The sequence below is a fragment of the Phoxinus phoxinus genome, assembly GCF_949152265.1.
Source record: "Phoxinus phoxinus genome assembly, chromosome: 17".
In the NCBI taxonomy this organism is placed as follows: Eukaryota; Metazoa; Chordata; class Actinopteri; order Cypriniformes; family Leuciscidae; genus Phoxinus; species Phoxinus phoxinus.
In genome coordinates this window covers 7,761,158-7,777,200 of record NC_136892.1, presented here as the reverse complement: position 1 = coordinate 7,777,200, position 16,043 = coordinate 7,761,158, and the positions used below count along the sequence as shown (strand labels likewise).

Below are 16,043 nucleotides of genomic sequence, written 5' to 3'. Positions count from 1 at the left end.
ACAGTACTCACACACGTATTATGGAAACACAAACTTTTATTTTGGATGATTAATCACGATTAATCTTTTGACAGCCCTAAAACAAAGCTTAACCACTGTTTTCTAATTGTGACTGTAGCGCCTCAGTTCAACCAAGTGGCAGTGCGGAGCAAACATGAACTGATCATCTATTTCCGCTTTAAAGCACGAAAAAAATCGTGAATGAACACAGGGCTCGACATTAACGCTTGTCCGGGACAAGTGGAATTTTTTTTATATATATATATTTTATTTTAAATAAAATTACATAAAATAACCCATATAGAGATCAAATTGTTAAAGTTTGGTAATATTCACTCATAATTTATACTTGATATCAGAGTTTTAAAATCAAACATTTTAAAAGAGAACAATACACCATGGTTGATTAAACCAATGAGCATTAAGCTGTGTCGTCAGCAAGTCGTTTCCCATCATGCTTTTAATCAGCGCAGTCGGTGGATAGCAACTGCGCTCGACTGCAGAATCTTCACACTACAAGCGACACGTTACCATTCATTTCAATGGGGAGCGGGTGTTTTCCGGCGACGCGCGATCGCGGCCATTGGTGACCTGATGGGGCGTGTCTGGCGACGCGACAAAGTTGAGATCTGTTTAATTTATGCAAATGAAGAGCGACTTTCGGGAGCGACAACCAATAGGAGTGAAGTCAGTGGAGAGGGCGTGATCATCGTCACTCTCTGACAGAGGCAAGTTGAACGAGAAGATAATTTTAGCAGACAGAAACTGTCACTGTCATACAGTGGTATTTACAGTACTTACTCAGCCTGATTGGTTTCGTGAACCCATATAGACCGGTATTTGCCCGTTTGTTGCAATTAAATAGCCGCGATGGCAAAAAGCACTCAGTTTCTCGTTCATCTTTAATATTATGCATGTTATGTACTAGTGTTGTCACGATACTAGAATTTCTAACTTCGATACGATACCTTGAAAAATATCGATATTCGATACCATTTTCGATACCACAGAGAAAAAAACTGCCACAATATTAAGGGGGTATTTTTTTTTTATTTAAAGCTAAATATAACAAGTCTAGAACATGACAATGAGGTATATTTTACATGAACAAAAATGTCCGGAGTTCTATCTGTTAATATTTTTTAATTGGACCAGGGCTAACATGACCCGTTGTATTTGTATAACCTACTGTTATCAAAGATTAAAATATAGCCTACTTTAACAGTATCAAATTGGAGGATAGAGTGTCAGTAATGTATAATAATAAGATTAAACATTCAATTTTCAGTTAAAGGCATTTCATTATTGAATTCAGAGATGCCATTGTCTAGCTGTTTAGTTTAATTAATATCTGTGTAATCAAATTGATGATAATCGCTAATGAAGGCAAATTGCAGAATTAAATAATACTTTTCTGAATAAAGTTAAATAGACACAAGTTAATTTACATTTGACCACACTTAAAATATTTACTTGTCTGAGATTCCTCAGTCAGATTATGTTAACTTTAAGAATTACGGTGAAAAAAACGAGACAACACAGACTCATATCAACAACAATACTAGGCCATCATGGTTAATGTTTCAGAAAAGTTAAAATGAGAAGAGTTACAGTGTTTCCTTTAGGATTTTTTTAGCAGTGGGGAAAGGTCTGTCCAAACAACAAACACCCCTGATGCTGAGCGTAGCCTATGCTTGCTAAATGGTACCCCTGGAGCCTGTTCCTTAAGTCTGTTTTCACCTATAAAATAATTTAAAAAATTTTAATGAGTGATGTGAGGGATTATTGATTGTCAAACAATCTTTTGGGTGCCCGCAGCCTGCTCGCAGTGTGAAGCGCGTGTCTGCGCTATTCTCCGACATGCCCGCTCGCGGTGTGTTTTTACGCGTGTCCGCGCTATTCTCCGACATACCCGCTCGCGGTGTTCTTTATCAATCAACCAAACCCGGTCGCGGGGGCGCCGCCCTCGCCATCTTTCCATTCACTTCACTTTTGCTATTTAACCAGAGCGAATGAGACGAGTGCTTCACGTGTGGTGTTTGTCAACGCGCCTTTGGAGAGAAGTGAAAGTGACCGCTCGGGTAGTATCGATACTTCGGGAAATTAGTATTGGTACCGTTCAGATATTTCAGTATCGATATTTATCGAAATATCAATATTTTTGACAACACTATTATGTACTGATTCCATTTATATTTAGAATTTTCTTTCCAAAATGTTTGTTTGTAGTGGCAAGAAAACGGATTTGTTGTCTACAACATGGAGAAACATCCGTGAATGTCACTCACAAACATTACTAGGCAACCTGTAGCGGGAACGCCCACTAGCCAGCCTGCCAGCCACTGGCGACCTGTAGCGACAAAGTCGTGTGTGAACGTACCTTTGCGCTTGCGAGAGTTTTTTGACATACGTCAGCATGACATCAGAGAGCCAGGCGGACCGCACTCGGACACATTTCTAACTGGCATGCATCTCGCGCTGATCACCGGTGATCGGTTCTGCGCAGATTTTGCTTATCTCAAAAAAAGCCTAATGAGTGCGATCACACTGGGAGCAGGAGCAGCACATGAGCGTCAAGCAGGAGCGTCGCGTGAGCAGCAGTGAAAGTGAAAGCACACTTTTGATGGACAAAATAAATTATTTCACATAAAAAGTGTTAAGTCCGTAAAGAAAATGAAGAGACAAAATATTTATAGAAAATGTACCCATTGAAATTTGTTTTTATTATTCATCTTGGGTACAAGTATATGGTCTTTTATAAAAAATTAAAATAAATATTTGTGAGTGCTGTAAAGTGGTCAGAAAAAATGAAATCGGAATTGGCTAAAATCTGTATCGGCAGGTCAAACTCAATGAAAAATCGGAATCAGCCTAGAAAATTTGTAATCGGTGCATCTCTACTCTTTACGAGTTTTGCTAATGTTTGAGGCTCCTTTTAGGGGAAAGGCTCTGATAGTAAGACCATCCAAAGTGATAGAGCATAATATTTTAATCATAACCCACCTAATTGGGTAATGTTAGGTTACCCCTCACAGTGGAGTTTTACCCACAGTTGGCGGATGTTAATTTCAAACCCTGATTGTGGGAAGTGAAAAGTGGACCACAAATCTGGGCTTACCGCCCAGGCGCCACTGTGTTGTGCGTTGGAGCACTTCACAAGGCAATCGTCTGAATACATCCTTAATTCTCATGTGCCCTGTATGACCACTGGTGTCTGTTTTTGTTTTCGGTCTTCTTGGTGTAGATTGTTGGACTGACAGAAAAGGATGTGTTCACCGCTCATGAGATGGTGAGCTGTCTTGAGTTGGGAAACTCTGCGCGAACAGTGGGCTCAACAGCCATGAATGCAGCCTCATCTCGCTCACATGCCATCTTTACCATATCACTGGAGCAGCGACGCAAAGGAGACAAGTATGTAATCTTAGCATATGCTGTTAAATTAAGCAACTCTAAGTAGTTGTTTGGAGGCTGTCTCATTTGAGAGTTGGTTGTATAAGAGATTATTATCGATAATGAAAGTGATCGACGACAAGTTTGATTATCGATTAATCGTATCTGCACTCTGTGCCCGGGAAACCATCAGCCAGTCACGTTGCTTTACAGTAGTGAATAACCAATTTCTATGGACAAAATGCATATTGAAAATAGTGGAGGACACAGTGAGCTGCTCCGGGGAAAAATACATGATTTAAAGTTGGTGGAAACATGTGAATGCTTTACCGTATATTTATAAGCACTTAAAGGATTAGTTCACTTTTAAAGTGAAAATTCTGTCATCATATACTCACCCTTAAGTTGTTTCAAACCTGTATGAATTTCTTTCCTCTGCTGAACTCAAAGGAAGATATTTAGAAGAATGTCAGTAACTAAACAGTTTTTGGTTCCCATTGACTTCCATAGTAGGAAAAAAATATACTATAGAAGTCAATGGGAAACAAAAACTGTCTGGTTACTGACATTCTTCTAAATATCTTCCTTTGTGTTCAGCAGAGGAAAGAAATTCATACAGGTTTGAAACAACTTAAGGGTGAGTATATGATGACAGAATTTTCATTTTAAAAGTGAACTAATCCTTTGTCAAGTCACCCTTCATTCATATAGCGCTTTTAACAATATAGATTGTATCAAAGCAACTTATTTTGTTGTTTTGATGCAAGAAGGTGCTAATTGAAGTAAAGGTAAAATTAATTTTCAAATAAAATGTTTACAGGTCTAAAAATGTATCATTATGGTGAACTGCTAATGTATAAAACTGTAAAATGTTTGGCTAAAATTGTAATAAAAATAATTTAAAAAGAAATGTGTATATATATTATATATATATATATATTATAATTTTTTTTTTTGTAAAGGAATGATGTCATGGTCTCCAAACTGCACTTGGTGGATCTCGCTGGATCTGAAAGACAAAAAAAAACGAAAGCAGAGGGAGATCGGCTCAAAGAGGGTGAGTGCAATCAAAAATCCATTTTTATTTATATTCATGCCAGTTTAATGCCTCTTTCATTGGGATCTCTCAATGCCGGCATTTCTAATGACAATTTTTTTTTTTACACTCAAGGGTGTAAATGAATTCACCTAAGAAAGAAAATTGTAGTTTCTTTTTCTGTCATATGGGTTGGAAAGACATAAGAATAAGAATAGGCCCTATGCACAGCTGCACTACTTCCTGAACTTAAGCAGGCTCCTTTGTTTCCTATCTGCCAGGATTGGCCAAACTGATTAATCCAGGTGTGTCTGACCAACCAGAATAATCAGACACACCTGGATTAATCAGTTTGGCCAATCCTGGCAGACAGGAAACAAAGGAGCCTGCTTAAGTTCAGGAAGTAGTGCAGCTGTGCATAGGGCCTATTCTGTGCAACACAAAAGGAAAAAGTCGGAAGTGCTACCCCTCTCCATGTTCGGTAGGATAGAAACAGTGAAAATGAATATATTGCCGAGACTTCTCTTCCTATTTCAATCCCTACCGGTTTGGGTTCCAGTTTCAGCATTTAACAAACTAGAAAAATTGATTTCAAAGTTTATTTGGCAAAACAAAAGACCAAGAATAAGACTTGAAATACTTATGTCAAATAAAGACAGTGGGGCTTCCTAACCTCAGATACTACTATTGGGCGGCTCAGCTTAGGGCTATGGCGGCATGGCTTGGTATGGATAAGGAGGCAGAATGGTTTAATATTGAACAGAATTCACTTCCTGGAGTTTCTTTGACTGTACTGCCATTCATGGATTTGCAAGCACAGAAGAAAGTGAAGAAAACAAATGTATGGATACAGCATACTGTTAAAATTTGGTCCACAGTACAAAAGAACTAAACTTCTAGTAGCCATATCACGTGCAATACCCATTAAAGATAACCCAGATTTTCTCCCTTCCTTAGGAGATGGTGTCTTTGGTAGATGGGAAGAGAATGGGTTAAAGATAATCAAATTTTTGATGGGGAGACCATGAGATCTTTTTCTCAATTATGTGATAGGTTTACATTGAGATCTAATGATTTCTTTAGATTTTTACAATTACGACATTATATCACACATCATAAACATTGGGACATAATTAAAAGAACTCCAACAAATGTCGAAAAATATTTTATTAATATTATTGAACATGGTCTACCTACTAAAAATCACATAGCACATATTTATAGGAAGTTGATGCAGGACCAATCTGATGACACATTTCACATCAAAAGAAACTGGGAATTGGAGTTAAATGTTGTAATAGAGGATGCAATGTGGATAGATATATGTGCTGGCTGTCATAAGGGTATTAACAGTCAAATGTGGAAGGAATTTGACTGGGAAATGAAAATGAGATTCTTCAGAGTTCCATTGGTGGTTGCCAAATTTGATAGTTCTTTGACATTATCACAATGCTGGAGAGATTGTGGTATGGTGGGGGACTACGTGCATATATTCTGGGAATGTCCCAAAGTACAATTGTATTGGCAGGGGGTTAAAAGGGAAATTGGAAAAATTTTAGGAAGAGATATACCAATGCAACCAGTGTTTTTTTTGCTTGATGGTTTTCCATCGGATCAGTTCAGTAAATCCCAATTATTTGTATTACATATATTATTGATGGCAGCTAGGAAGATAATTACTGTGAACTGGATGAAAGTACACGAACCTACCATGACAGAATGGATACAAAGACTGAAACATATATATATATATATATATATATATATATATATATATATATATATATATATATATATATATATATATATATATATATATATATATATATATATATATATATATTTGAGAAAATGACCGCGGATTTGCAGTTGAAATCAGAATATTTCCGACAGAAATGGAAACGTATTGAAACATATTTGCTTGATGGAAATAGCCTCAATATGATTAATGTTTAAAACATGCAAATAATGTACTGGTATATGGTGTATTTACTGAAGTGCTGTCAGGGATCCTCTTTTTTTATTTGTTGTTGGTTTTTTTTTTTTTTTTTTTTTTTCATTAATTTTTGTCATTACTAATATTGTAAGTGAAGGTTATGTAACAGTGTTTTGAAAAAAAGTTCAATAAATACAGTTAAAAAAAACAAAACAAAGGAAAAAGTCTACAGAATATGATGTCCACAGTTACAATGGACAGGGACTGGTGTAAAAACAAAAAAACAAGTCTGGTTGATTAATTACCAAAGAAGCATATCAGTTTTCTTTAGGAAAATATAATTTTCTTATCAAAGAGATAATGTCATGTTTCAAAATGAGTACACCCTCCTGAAAGTTAAAGAGCTGGTAAAAGCTATGAGAATGAAAAATGAGAGCGTTTATCTCACACAATTTTTCACATAGGAAGTACTAGGGCTGCCCTCGACTAAATATTTTTGTAGTCAACTAGTGTCGTTCATTTTAAGCCATTAGTCGACTAATCTCACTTTTATATTAATACATTATTTGCATGTTTTAAACATTAATCATATTGAGGCTATTTCCATCAAGCAAATATGTTTCAATAAGTTTCCATTTCTGTCGGAAATGTGGGCGACAGTGGCTCAGTGGTTCTTGTAGATTGTCTACAAACCGGAAGGTTGGTGGTTCAATCCCCGGTTCCACCTGACCAAGTGTCGAGGTGTCCTTGAGCAAGACACCTAAACCCAGCTGCTCCCGACGAGCTGGATCGCCTTGCATGGCTGACACCGCCGTCGGTGTATGAATGAGTGAGTGAATGGGTGAATGTGAGGCAATATTGTAAAGCGCTTTGGTGGCCATTGGGTCTGTGAAAGCGCTATATAAATGCAGTCCATTTACCATTTACCATTAAGCCATAAATCATAATGAGTCTTTAATTGCCTATATAAAATACATGGCCTAATCAGCGCTCAAGCGGATGCATAAAGCTTGCAACAGCGCACTGGTAGACGTAATGATTATGAATGTGTCGTGAAAAAAAACTGAAGACTGGTCTAAACATTTGAACAATTTATTGGTTATGTTTTTTTTGTTTTTTCGGCTGCAGACTTAAGCCCTGTTCCAACAGAGATTCCGGAAAATACACTAATGTGTCTTGGGATTTGTCCTGGGATCGTTTGATTTTGGTTTATTCACACTGCCAGTGATTTTCCGGAATCTATGCGTTTTCACACATATCCTGTAAAGACGTGTGACATCAATGTGACGTTTAATGTCTCTGCAGTGTCTTAAGTTTGATTATGATCTGTGATTTCTCTCTTGAGAAACCACACTAGTGCAATTATTTTCTTTTCTTATTCAATCAGAAATTAGCGCATCACATACCGTTTTACTAAGCTGCAGAACGATCTCCACTCCAGTGTCATCGCTATGGCACAGCCCTTTACGGCATTGATCCTGTCTTTTGTACACACAGGGCGCTTTCTGGGACTGATCCCAGCAATGTTACTAGGTCCCCATCCCGGGATCAATGCCGGACTTGTATGCGTTCACACAGAAGGCACTCTGGCAATTTCCAAGATCAACGCGCTGTGTGAAAGGGGCTTTATTCTGTCCTCTGCATGCGTGTGCGTTGGGCATGCATATACAGATAGCTAAAGATTGTATAACGTGATGAAGAGGCTTCAATGACGACTCAGAGGATGTAAATGTTCTTCTTTACTTGAGTGCAATCATGTTACTTCTCTCAATGTTACATTATTTTGTGAAACTGAAAAAGAAATACAAAAATGCTTACTTAAAGCTGCAGTCCGTCGTTTTTCCTCTTTGTCGCCATCTCTGTTCGAAATCTGCAATTGCAGTTATTCGCGGAATTATTAACTGTGCGTGGGTAGTAAATCGGCATGAAACAGCGCGGATGAACACAATGTATTGAGGAGAACCTGTCGCTGCCGCGTCGCTGTGGATACTGTACTACTGTCATCAGCAATCTCAGAGTATACTTTTTGAAAGTGTATAACGTTAACCAACATTAGAATTTTCATCGGTAAATGTCATCTGAACAAGTAAGTAACATTCACTTTTGTTCTGACCAAATTCGGGGGGTGGGGGGGAAGCATTGCAGTATAGGCTATATCATGCTGATTAAATCTAACGATTGCATATCACGTCAAAACGTGAAAAATATATTTTGTTCTCAAATTATTAATTATTCTACATCATTATTGCGTGACTACATTTAATGTGTATTAGGGCTACCTGTAGTTCAGTTTTCATTTCTGTGCAGTATAAATTCTAATTGTCATACCAACAAATTTATGTTCCTTATAACTGTTTCTCTTTTAAATAAAAAACACACACGTATGTGTAATCAAATGCTTATTTAAAACTGTAATATAATCAAATTTTATTCACATACATTTTGAACCCCTTCAAAACACGGAGTTCACGCCACCTTTCAAAAGCCCTGCCGATGTTTATCCCTGTTTTAGCATGGGCTCGGTTGCAGTCTCTTTTTTTCTGTAGCCACTCTGAAGTCCGAAGTCTTTTGGGTTTTACAACTGGTGACTCTCCAGTTGTCCCTGGTGATTGTCGCTTTAAACTTTCGGGATCCGCCATACCAAGTGCTAAACTAAAACTCCACCATCATCCACACACGCTATATAGGCGACTAGCCGGGACTCATTCTATATGTGTACAGAAGTGACGTAATGACGCAAAGACATGCTTGAAATTCCCGCGGAAATCCACCAGTACCACTGGAATTAAAATCATTATTACAAGCTTACCGTTTTGAATCGAGGTAAGGCAAGCAGATCGTTTTGAACACTGGCTGGTTAAGTTTTTTTTCAAAAATGTCTTTTTTGATATTTTTAAACACAAAAAAGTGCCGGACTGCAGCTTTAAATATAAATAATCAAAATACAATGTTTACATTAACATAGTTAAATTACATTAGTTGTTACGAGATCACATGGCGACCTTTTGAAATGTCCGTACAAAGCACGTGGAACTGCTAATGTGCGTCTAACATATCCATCTTAATAAGATACAGACTCAAAGTATATAAAGTAACAATTATATGCAATAAACTTACAAGCAAAGCTTCTCTGGGGCTTTACACAACAATCTGGAATCAGATGAAAAGAGCACGCGATTTCTCTGCTGCACAGAACTGGAAAATGGCAGCTGTGCTTCGCGTGATTGTAGCTATGAAGCATAACAAATAAAGTTTTTTCCAAGGGTAGTTGAAGTAAACCTATGGCAAACCGCGCCATCTAGTGGCGAAGAATGATTAACTTTAGACATGACATAATACTCCCCGTCTGGTATTAAGCATAATGCCACTCTTGAATTCTCAACAAGTGAATACGTATTCACAGGGTATCTCAACTTAACACATAAGCAAAACAACCTCTGTAATAGGCCTTAAGAATGTCTTAGCAGTACCACTCTTAGTGACTTTCAGTTCCAGTTTTCTGACTCTGCCATCTGTGCCAGAAATAGCTTTGGTGACCAGAGCCATTGGCCATTCGTTTCTTTTCACCTGATCATCTTTCATGAGGACCAGGTCTCCTTCTTTGATATTAGGTTTGTTGTCTTGCCATTTTTTGCGAGACTGAAGAGATGCAAGGTATTCTCCCCTCCACCTTTCCCAGAATATGCTGGCGAGATACTGCACTCTTTTCCACTGTTTCTTTTCCACCTTCAAAGGGTCCTGGAGGTGCGTACGGGGTACACACCTTTTGGGTGAGGATCATTGCTGGAGTGAGGAGAAGAGGTGACTCGGGGTCAGTTGAAATGGATACGAGAGGTCTTGCATTGATAACAGCACAGACTTCGGCCATTAGAGTTGACAGCATTTCGTGAGTCAGATGTGAGGAGCTGATTTGAGGAAGCATGGAGTCTAAGATCAGCCTTGAAAGTCCGATCATCCTCTCCCATGCTCCTCCCATGTGAGATGAATGAGGTGGGTTAAAGATCCATTTGCAGCCTTCTTTGCTGAGGTATTTGGTCACGCTTGAATCTTTGGTTGAAACCACAAGCATATTCAGCTCTCTGCATGCTCCTTGGAAATTAGTGCCACAGTCGGATCGTATGATCTTTGCTGGGCCTCGTATGGCGAAGAAGCGGCGCAGTGCATTAATGAAACTTGATGTGTCCATTGATTCTATCAGTTCGATATGAATGGCTCGCACGGATAAACATGTGAATATTACTGCCCATCTTTTACTGTAGGCCTAGCCTCCACGGGTACGGCGAGCTGATACATTCCAAGGGCCAAACACGTCTAAGCCGACATTAGTAAAGGGTGGTTCTGTGCTGATGCGGTCAGGAGGGAGGTCTGCCATTTTTTGTTCAGCTGTTTTACCTCTCTGTTTGCGGCAAGTGACACACTTGCGGAGGACACCGTTGATCTGTGTTTTTGCTCCAACTATCCAGAGCCCTCCAGAGCGAATCGCTCCTTCTGTAAAGATTCGACCTTGATGATTTACTTTCTCATGGTGATGATTTGTTAGGAGGGTTGCTATGTAACTATGGCCGGGTATGATGAGAGGGTGTTTCTCTCTACTGAGGAGTGTGGACTGTTCTAGTCTGCCTCCAATTCTTAGGAGTCCGTCCTCCAGGACAGGATTAAGCCTCTTGAGGGAACTCTGCTTGGAAATGTCTCTCGTTCTCTAGACAAGTGATTTCTGCTTTGTAAGCCTCTCGTTGTGTACACCTGATGATGACGCTTTCAGCTTGAGTTAGTAACTCGGCCATGTACAAACTTTTGCAATGGTGCCAGCCGCAACACGACTTTTCTTTGTTTCTGAAAGACTGTGTGATGTGAATAAGATAAGCTACAGCTCTTCTTAAGGACCTCCAAGATGAAAATCTTTCAAAGCGGTGAGAACCAAGACCAGAATCAGGGTTTAAGCAGGTGGTGACGTGTGCACGCACTTCCACGTCTGTATCTGGGTCGATAAGATTGTAAGGAGCTTCTTTCACAAGGGTGGGTGCCGGATGCTGCAGAAAGGAAGGACCGGTGAGCCAGTTTGTTTCAGATAGACGGCATGCAGGAACAGGTCTAGTAGCAACATCTGCAGGGTTTTGTGAGGTTGGAATGTAAAGCCACTGTTCTGGGTGAGTGAATTTTCTAATTCTTTGAACTCTGTTACTGACGTACACGTAAGCGTCGGGTCTCGTTGCAGATATACCCCAATACAACTTTGCTGTCTGTGTAGAACAGTAGGGTGTTTGGTTTGATGTCTAGTTCCTGGATGATTTGCTCAGCCATTTCGACTGCGAGGACGGCCGCACACAGTTCAAGTCTGGGAACCGTATGTCCAGTCTGCGGGGCTAGCTTGGCTTTTCCCATAATGAATCCAACTTGACACATTCCATCGTGATCCGTTACCTTCAAGTATTCGACAGCGGATATGTTCTGGACAGATGCGTCTGAGAAGATGTGAATCTCCCTTTTTACTGATTGGGAAATGACATTAGAGTGTACGTTCGGGAACTATTGCATACAGATGTGCTTTTTATTTTACTTGCCATCTTTTAAACCACATGCCTTCTTGTTGTCTTTAACATTGGTTGGGATAGATATACTGCAATAGAAAATACAGTACACAATTAAGTGCACAATTAATTTATTTTGTTTTTCAACCTGCTATGGTTGGCACAGATGGGCAGACTCCTGAACTCTTAAGGAAAAATAAATATAATCCATTAAATAATATAATATAATTTCAGCAGCTATTGACTTTTACACTTCGCATCCTTCATACTGTCATAGCTAAGTTTACATGGACACCTTTTGGTTCAATCGGAATGAAATCAATACGATTGATGAATCCGAACATGGTGTTTACATAAACGATAAATAAAGTAATCGGGTTGATGTGCGCGTTTCTATGTAACAAGTTTCAAATCGGAATGGATTTTTTGACATGCGCACACTGCACAAATATACGCTGTTAGCGCATAACTATTCTCCTCTATTGGCTCTTTATTTGTTTTAAACAGCAAACGTAATATTAATCTTTCTCTGGTCATGATTTGGAGACAATGGCCCTCATTTATGAAAAGTGCGTACACCAAATTTCCAGCGTACACCCAAAACCACGGTGACTTTGCGATTTATCAATATGGACGTTGGCGTACGGCACGCTCAAATCCTACGCCAGCTCAGGAGGTGGTGTACATGTACGCACGTTTTGAGTTAGTGCTGAAATGCGCAAAAAAACAATTCCTAACACCACAAAATGCACTGACAAACTAAAGATATGATATATTATGACCCACTGTAAAATAAACAACAACATAGAAATGATTAACTTCAGTGTTTATTTTTGTGAGTTAAGCCTGGCAGGTGCGCACGGACTGGGTTCAGTAATGAAAGGCTTTCAATGACCAAAAAATTATTCAGACTGACAAAATAATTAAAATGACATTCTTCTTCTTTTAAATAATAATACTAATACAAATAATAATAATAACAACGACAATCTTCTTCTAAATAACAATAAGCATCATTAATAATCAAAATCATGATACTAATAAGAAGAATATTACAAATTGTCATGCAATTATTCACATCATCATTGTACACCCCATTACATGTGACGTCATGCGAAATTCAACGCTAATAGTTTCAAAACACGTGCTGTAAAATAATGCATTGTTGTGATAGGTAATTTGCTCATCCAACCAGCGATTTAAACTGGATTTCCACCGGAGAAGTTTCTCCTCTTTGCCGTCTTCCGTGTGTCCATGGCGTAAAATGAGGGCGTGGGGGAGGCGGAGACGTGAATATATAGGGGCGTGTTAATCTAATGACGATCGTTTTCAGCCGTGGCATTTATCAAGGGCATGTATTGCGTACACCTGAATTTCAAAGGTACGCACAGCTTCATAAATCAGGCGGTGAGAGGAGTGTAAGCATAATCTTACGCCAACATATACGCCCGTTTCGACGCAAGATTGATAAATGAGGGCCAATGAGCATTGAACCGTTTTGCTGTGCTGCTTATCACGCAGTAAAAATGCCCCTCACCGCGGCCAAAACCAGTCGTCTGTGGATGAGAATCCAAAACAAGGACTAGGACGTTGTCCGGCTTCATTTCACAGAGGCTGAGTGGAATGAGAATTTTAGAATGACGGGTCACGGTACACTTATTCATATGACACTTTATTCATTCAACAGGAAGAACAGCTCGTTCCGCGCGTCATCCATCATTGCGCTATTTAACGTCATTGCACATGCGCAGTCCTTTCAGTTTCGGTTTTCAATCCGATCAAGTGTTTACATGTTCTCATGTAAACACTCTCATGTACATTGCATTACAAAAGGAATAAACCACCCCTTTCAATCCGATCGAAATTTCATTCGGATCAAGTAAGGTGTTTATGAAGTTTTTTTTAGTCCGATTGAGCCTCAATGATTTGTGTTTGAATTGTTTTGATGCAGTTACAAATTTGCACAGTCCTGCAATTGAAGGCCCACAGAATTTACAGTAACGTTACACACAGTGCATTGCTCCATCTTGGTACCTTAACCACTGGTATTCTTTGAGCCACTGGTGTCGAAATTCATATGTCCGTATCATTTTTTCCCGCGTGTGCTTTTCCTGATGAATCCTTCTCAGCCTCATCATTCTCACTCACAGGCTCCGTTTGACATATCGAATCGACATCAAGTGATGGTTCTGTTACACTTGAACTTCCCTTCTTAAAAAATGTTTGTCCGCTTCATTTCAACATGTGCAGATTGTAGGCTATGTTGAGATATATACAATTGCTGCGTGTCTTAACGAGAGGTTTTTTTTTCCGGGCGGGGGGTCGCGGGGCTGAAGCCAACTTGATGTGTTGAATGCTCAGAGCACGTTATAAAACGTATTCTTAAAATACACATTTCTGTCATGTGTCAGAATGTCAGAAACATCTAAATGCTCTCCACTGTTTGAAAGGATGGGTTTTTTTGTGATTGGGGCATTGTCTGTTTATATCAGGCTTACTGTTCGGCGAATCGGAAGAGCCGGTTGTTTGTGCAATCTCAGTTTTGTGAGTAGAGATGAAGCTTTTCAGGGGTCCGCCTCTTCGTACTGAGTTTTCAAGCTTTACAGGGGCGGCAGTTAGAGATAGGTGGAATGCGAAACTTGGGTCGTTGCGCATGTAGGCTTCCTTACATACAAAGTCTGTGAAAAATGTGAATGGAGGAAATGGTACCTGGAACTGAAGCTTGTATTGGGACCCTTGGGACATCCACTTTTCTTGGAGGTTATGAGGAAGTTTGTTGACAATAGGTGCCACGCCTCTCGCTGTGTCCAAGAAAGAGAGCCCGGGTAAGTAGCCTCCAAGCTTTGCTGACTCCACTTCTTGGAGCAGATCTGCAAATTCTCTTAACTTTTGAGGTTCTCTGGTGCTGATTTTAGGGAAACAATCCAGCTTATCAAAGAGCATTTTCTCAATTATTTCAGCAGTCCCAAAGCTTTCTTCTAGACGGGACCATGCCATTCTACAACCAGCCGCTGGATCAGCGACATGAACAGCTCTCACTCTTTTAACTTGTTCTGAGGACTGCAGTCCTAGCCACCTTGTCAGAAGATCAAGCTCCTCGTTAGGGGTGAGCGATAGCCCTTCTAGAGCATTCATAAATGATGACTTCCAGGCTAAGTAGTTCTCCGGCCGATCGTCAAACTTACTAAGCCCTGAGTTCACAAGTTCACGACGCACCAGGTATCTGGCTATTTCACTCATACCTGCATGGACTGTGGAGGGTGGCTGTTGCGTTGAACCGCTGAGGTAGGAAGTCTGAGGTCGGCTCACTTTCTCTGAAACCGGAATTTGACCATAGGCTTTGTTATGAGAGAATGAGGTGTATGGCAGGTTGACAGGAGTGTGCTGTGGAAATGATAACTGTGTACTGGGCATTCTAGGCTGGCTTACTGTGAATGGTTTAGGAGTTGAAATGTGGTTTAGTCTGTCAACGTTCTGTGTGGCATTGCTTGTGACAGCCGCGGTGGGCAGCGCATGCGAGATCATGAACGGTTCGTGATCACGGGAGTCGGTCTCTGCTTTAACATGAGGGAGAAGGTGAAAACTTGATCCAGAAAGACTGTCCACATAGTCCTCTGTATGCTTTTCAATAGTCTCCGGTGGAAACGCTGTGACGTCAGTCGCCATATTCATTTCTCCTGACTCTATCTCTTCTGCAGCCGCTTCAAGAAACTTAGCCGCCGCTGCTGCCGCTGCAAACTCCTTTTTATGCTTTAGTGATAATTCAGATTCCAGTTTAGCTCTTTCTAGCAGTAGCTCAGCTTCTCTTTCCACAAAGTTTGTACGTGCTCTCACTGCTTCCGCTTTAGCTCGTGCTCTGGTTGCCGCCATACTCGCAGTGGACGATCTTGAGCTCTTGGAAGATGTAGATATCACCGATCTGGTTTCCAGTTGACTGAGTGAGACATGCTCGTTGCTGTTGCTCTTCAGATTTCTCTTTAACATCCATCTTGAGTTAGTTGAGAAGGGTTGAATCACTGGATAGCTGTTCTCAGAAATGTCTTCTGCCCGTCGTGCTGCTTTTTCACTATTCTGTCCTCTGCATGCGTGTGCGTTGGGCATGCATATACAGATAGCTAAACATTGTATAACGTGATGAAGAGGCTTCAATGAC

The 16,043-nt window shown here is 39.9% G+C and overlaps 1 protein-coding gene across 2 annotated transcripts in view; it reads left to right on the top strand.

Moving 5' to 3' along the window:
- The window catches only part of kif4 (kinesin family member 4), a 171,295-nt gene that overhangs the window by 33,814 nt on the left and 121,438 nt on the right, over positions 1-16,043 (top strand). For both annotated transcript variants that reach the window (XM_079584910.1, XM_079584911.1), the window contains 2 exons: positions 3,245-3,411; positions 4,353-4,447. In XM_079584910.1, the coding sequence (XP_079441036.1) occupies positions 3,245-3,411; positions 4,353-4,447 (262 nt within the window). The remainder of the gene's footprint in view (positions 1-3,244; positions 3,412-4,352; positions 4,448-16,043) is intronic.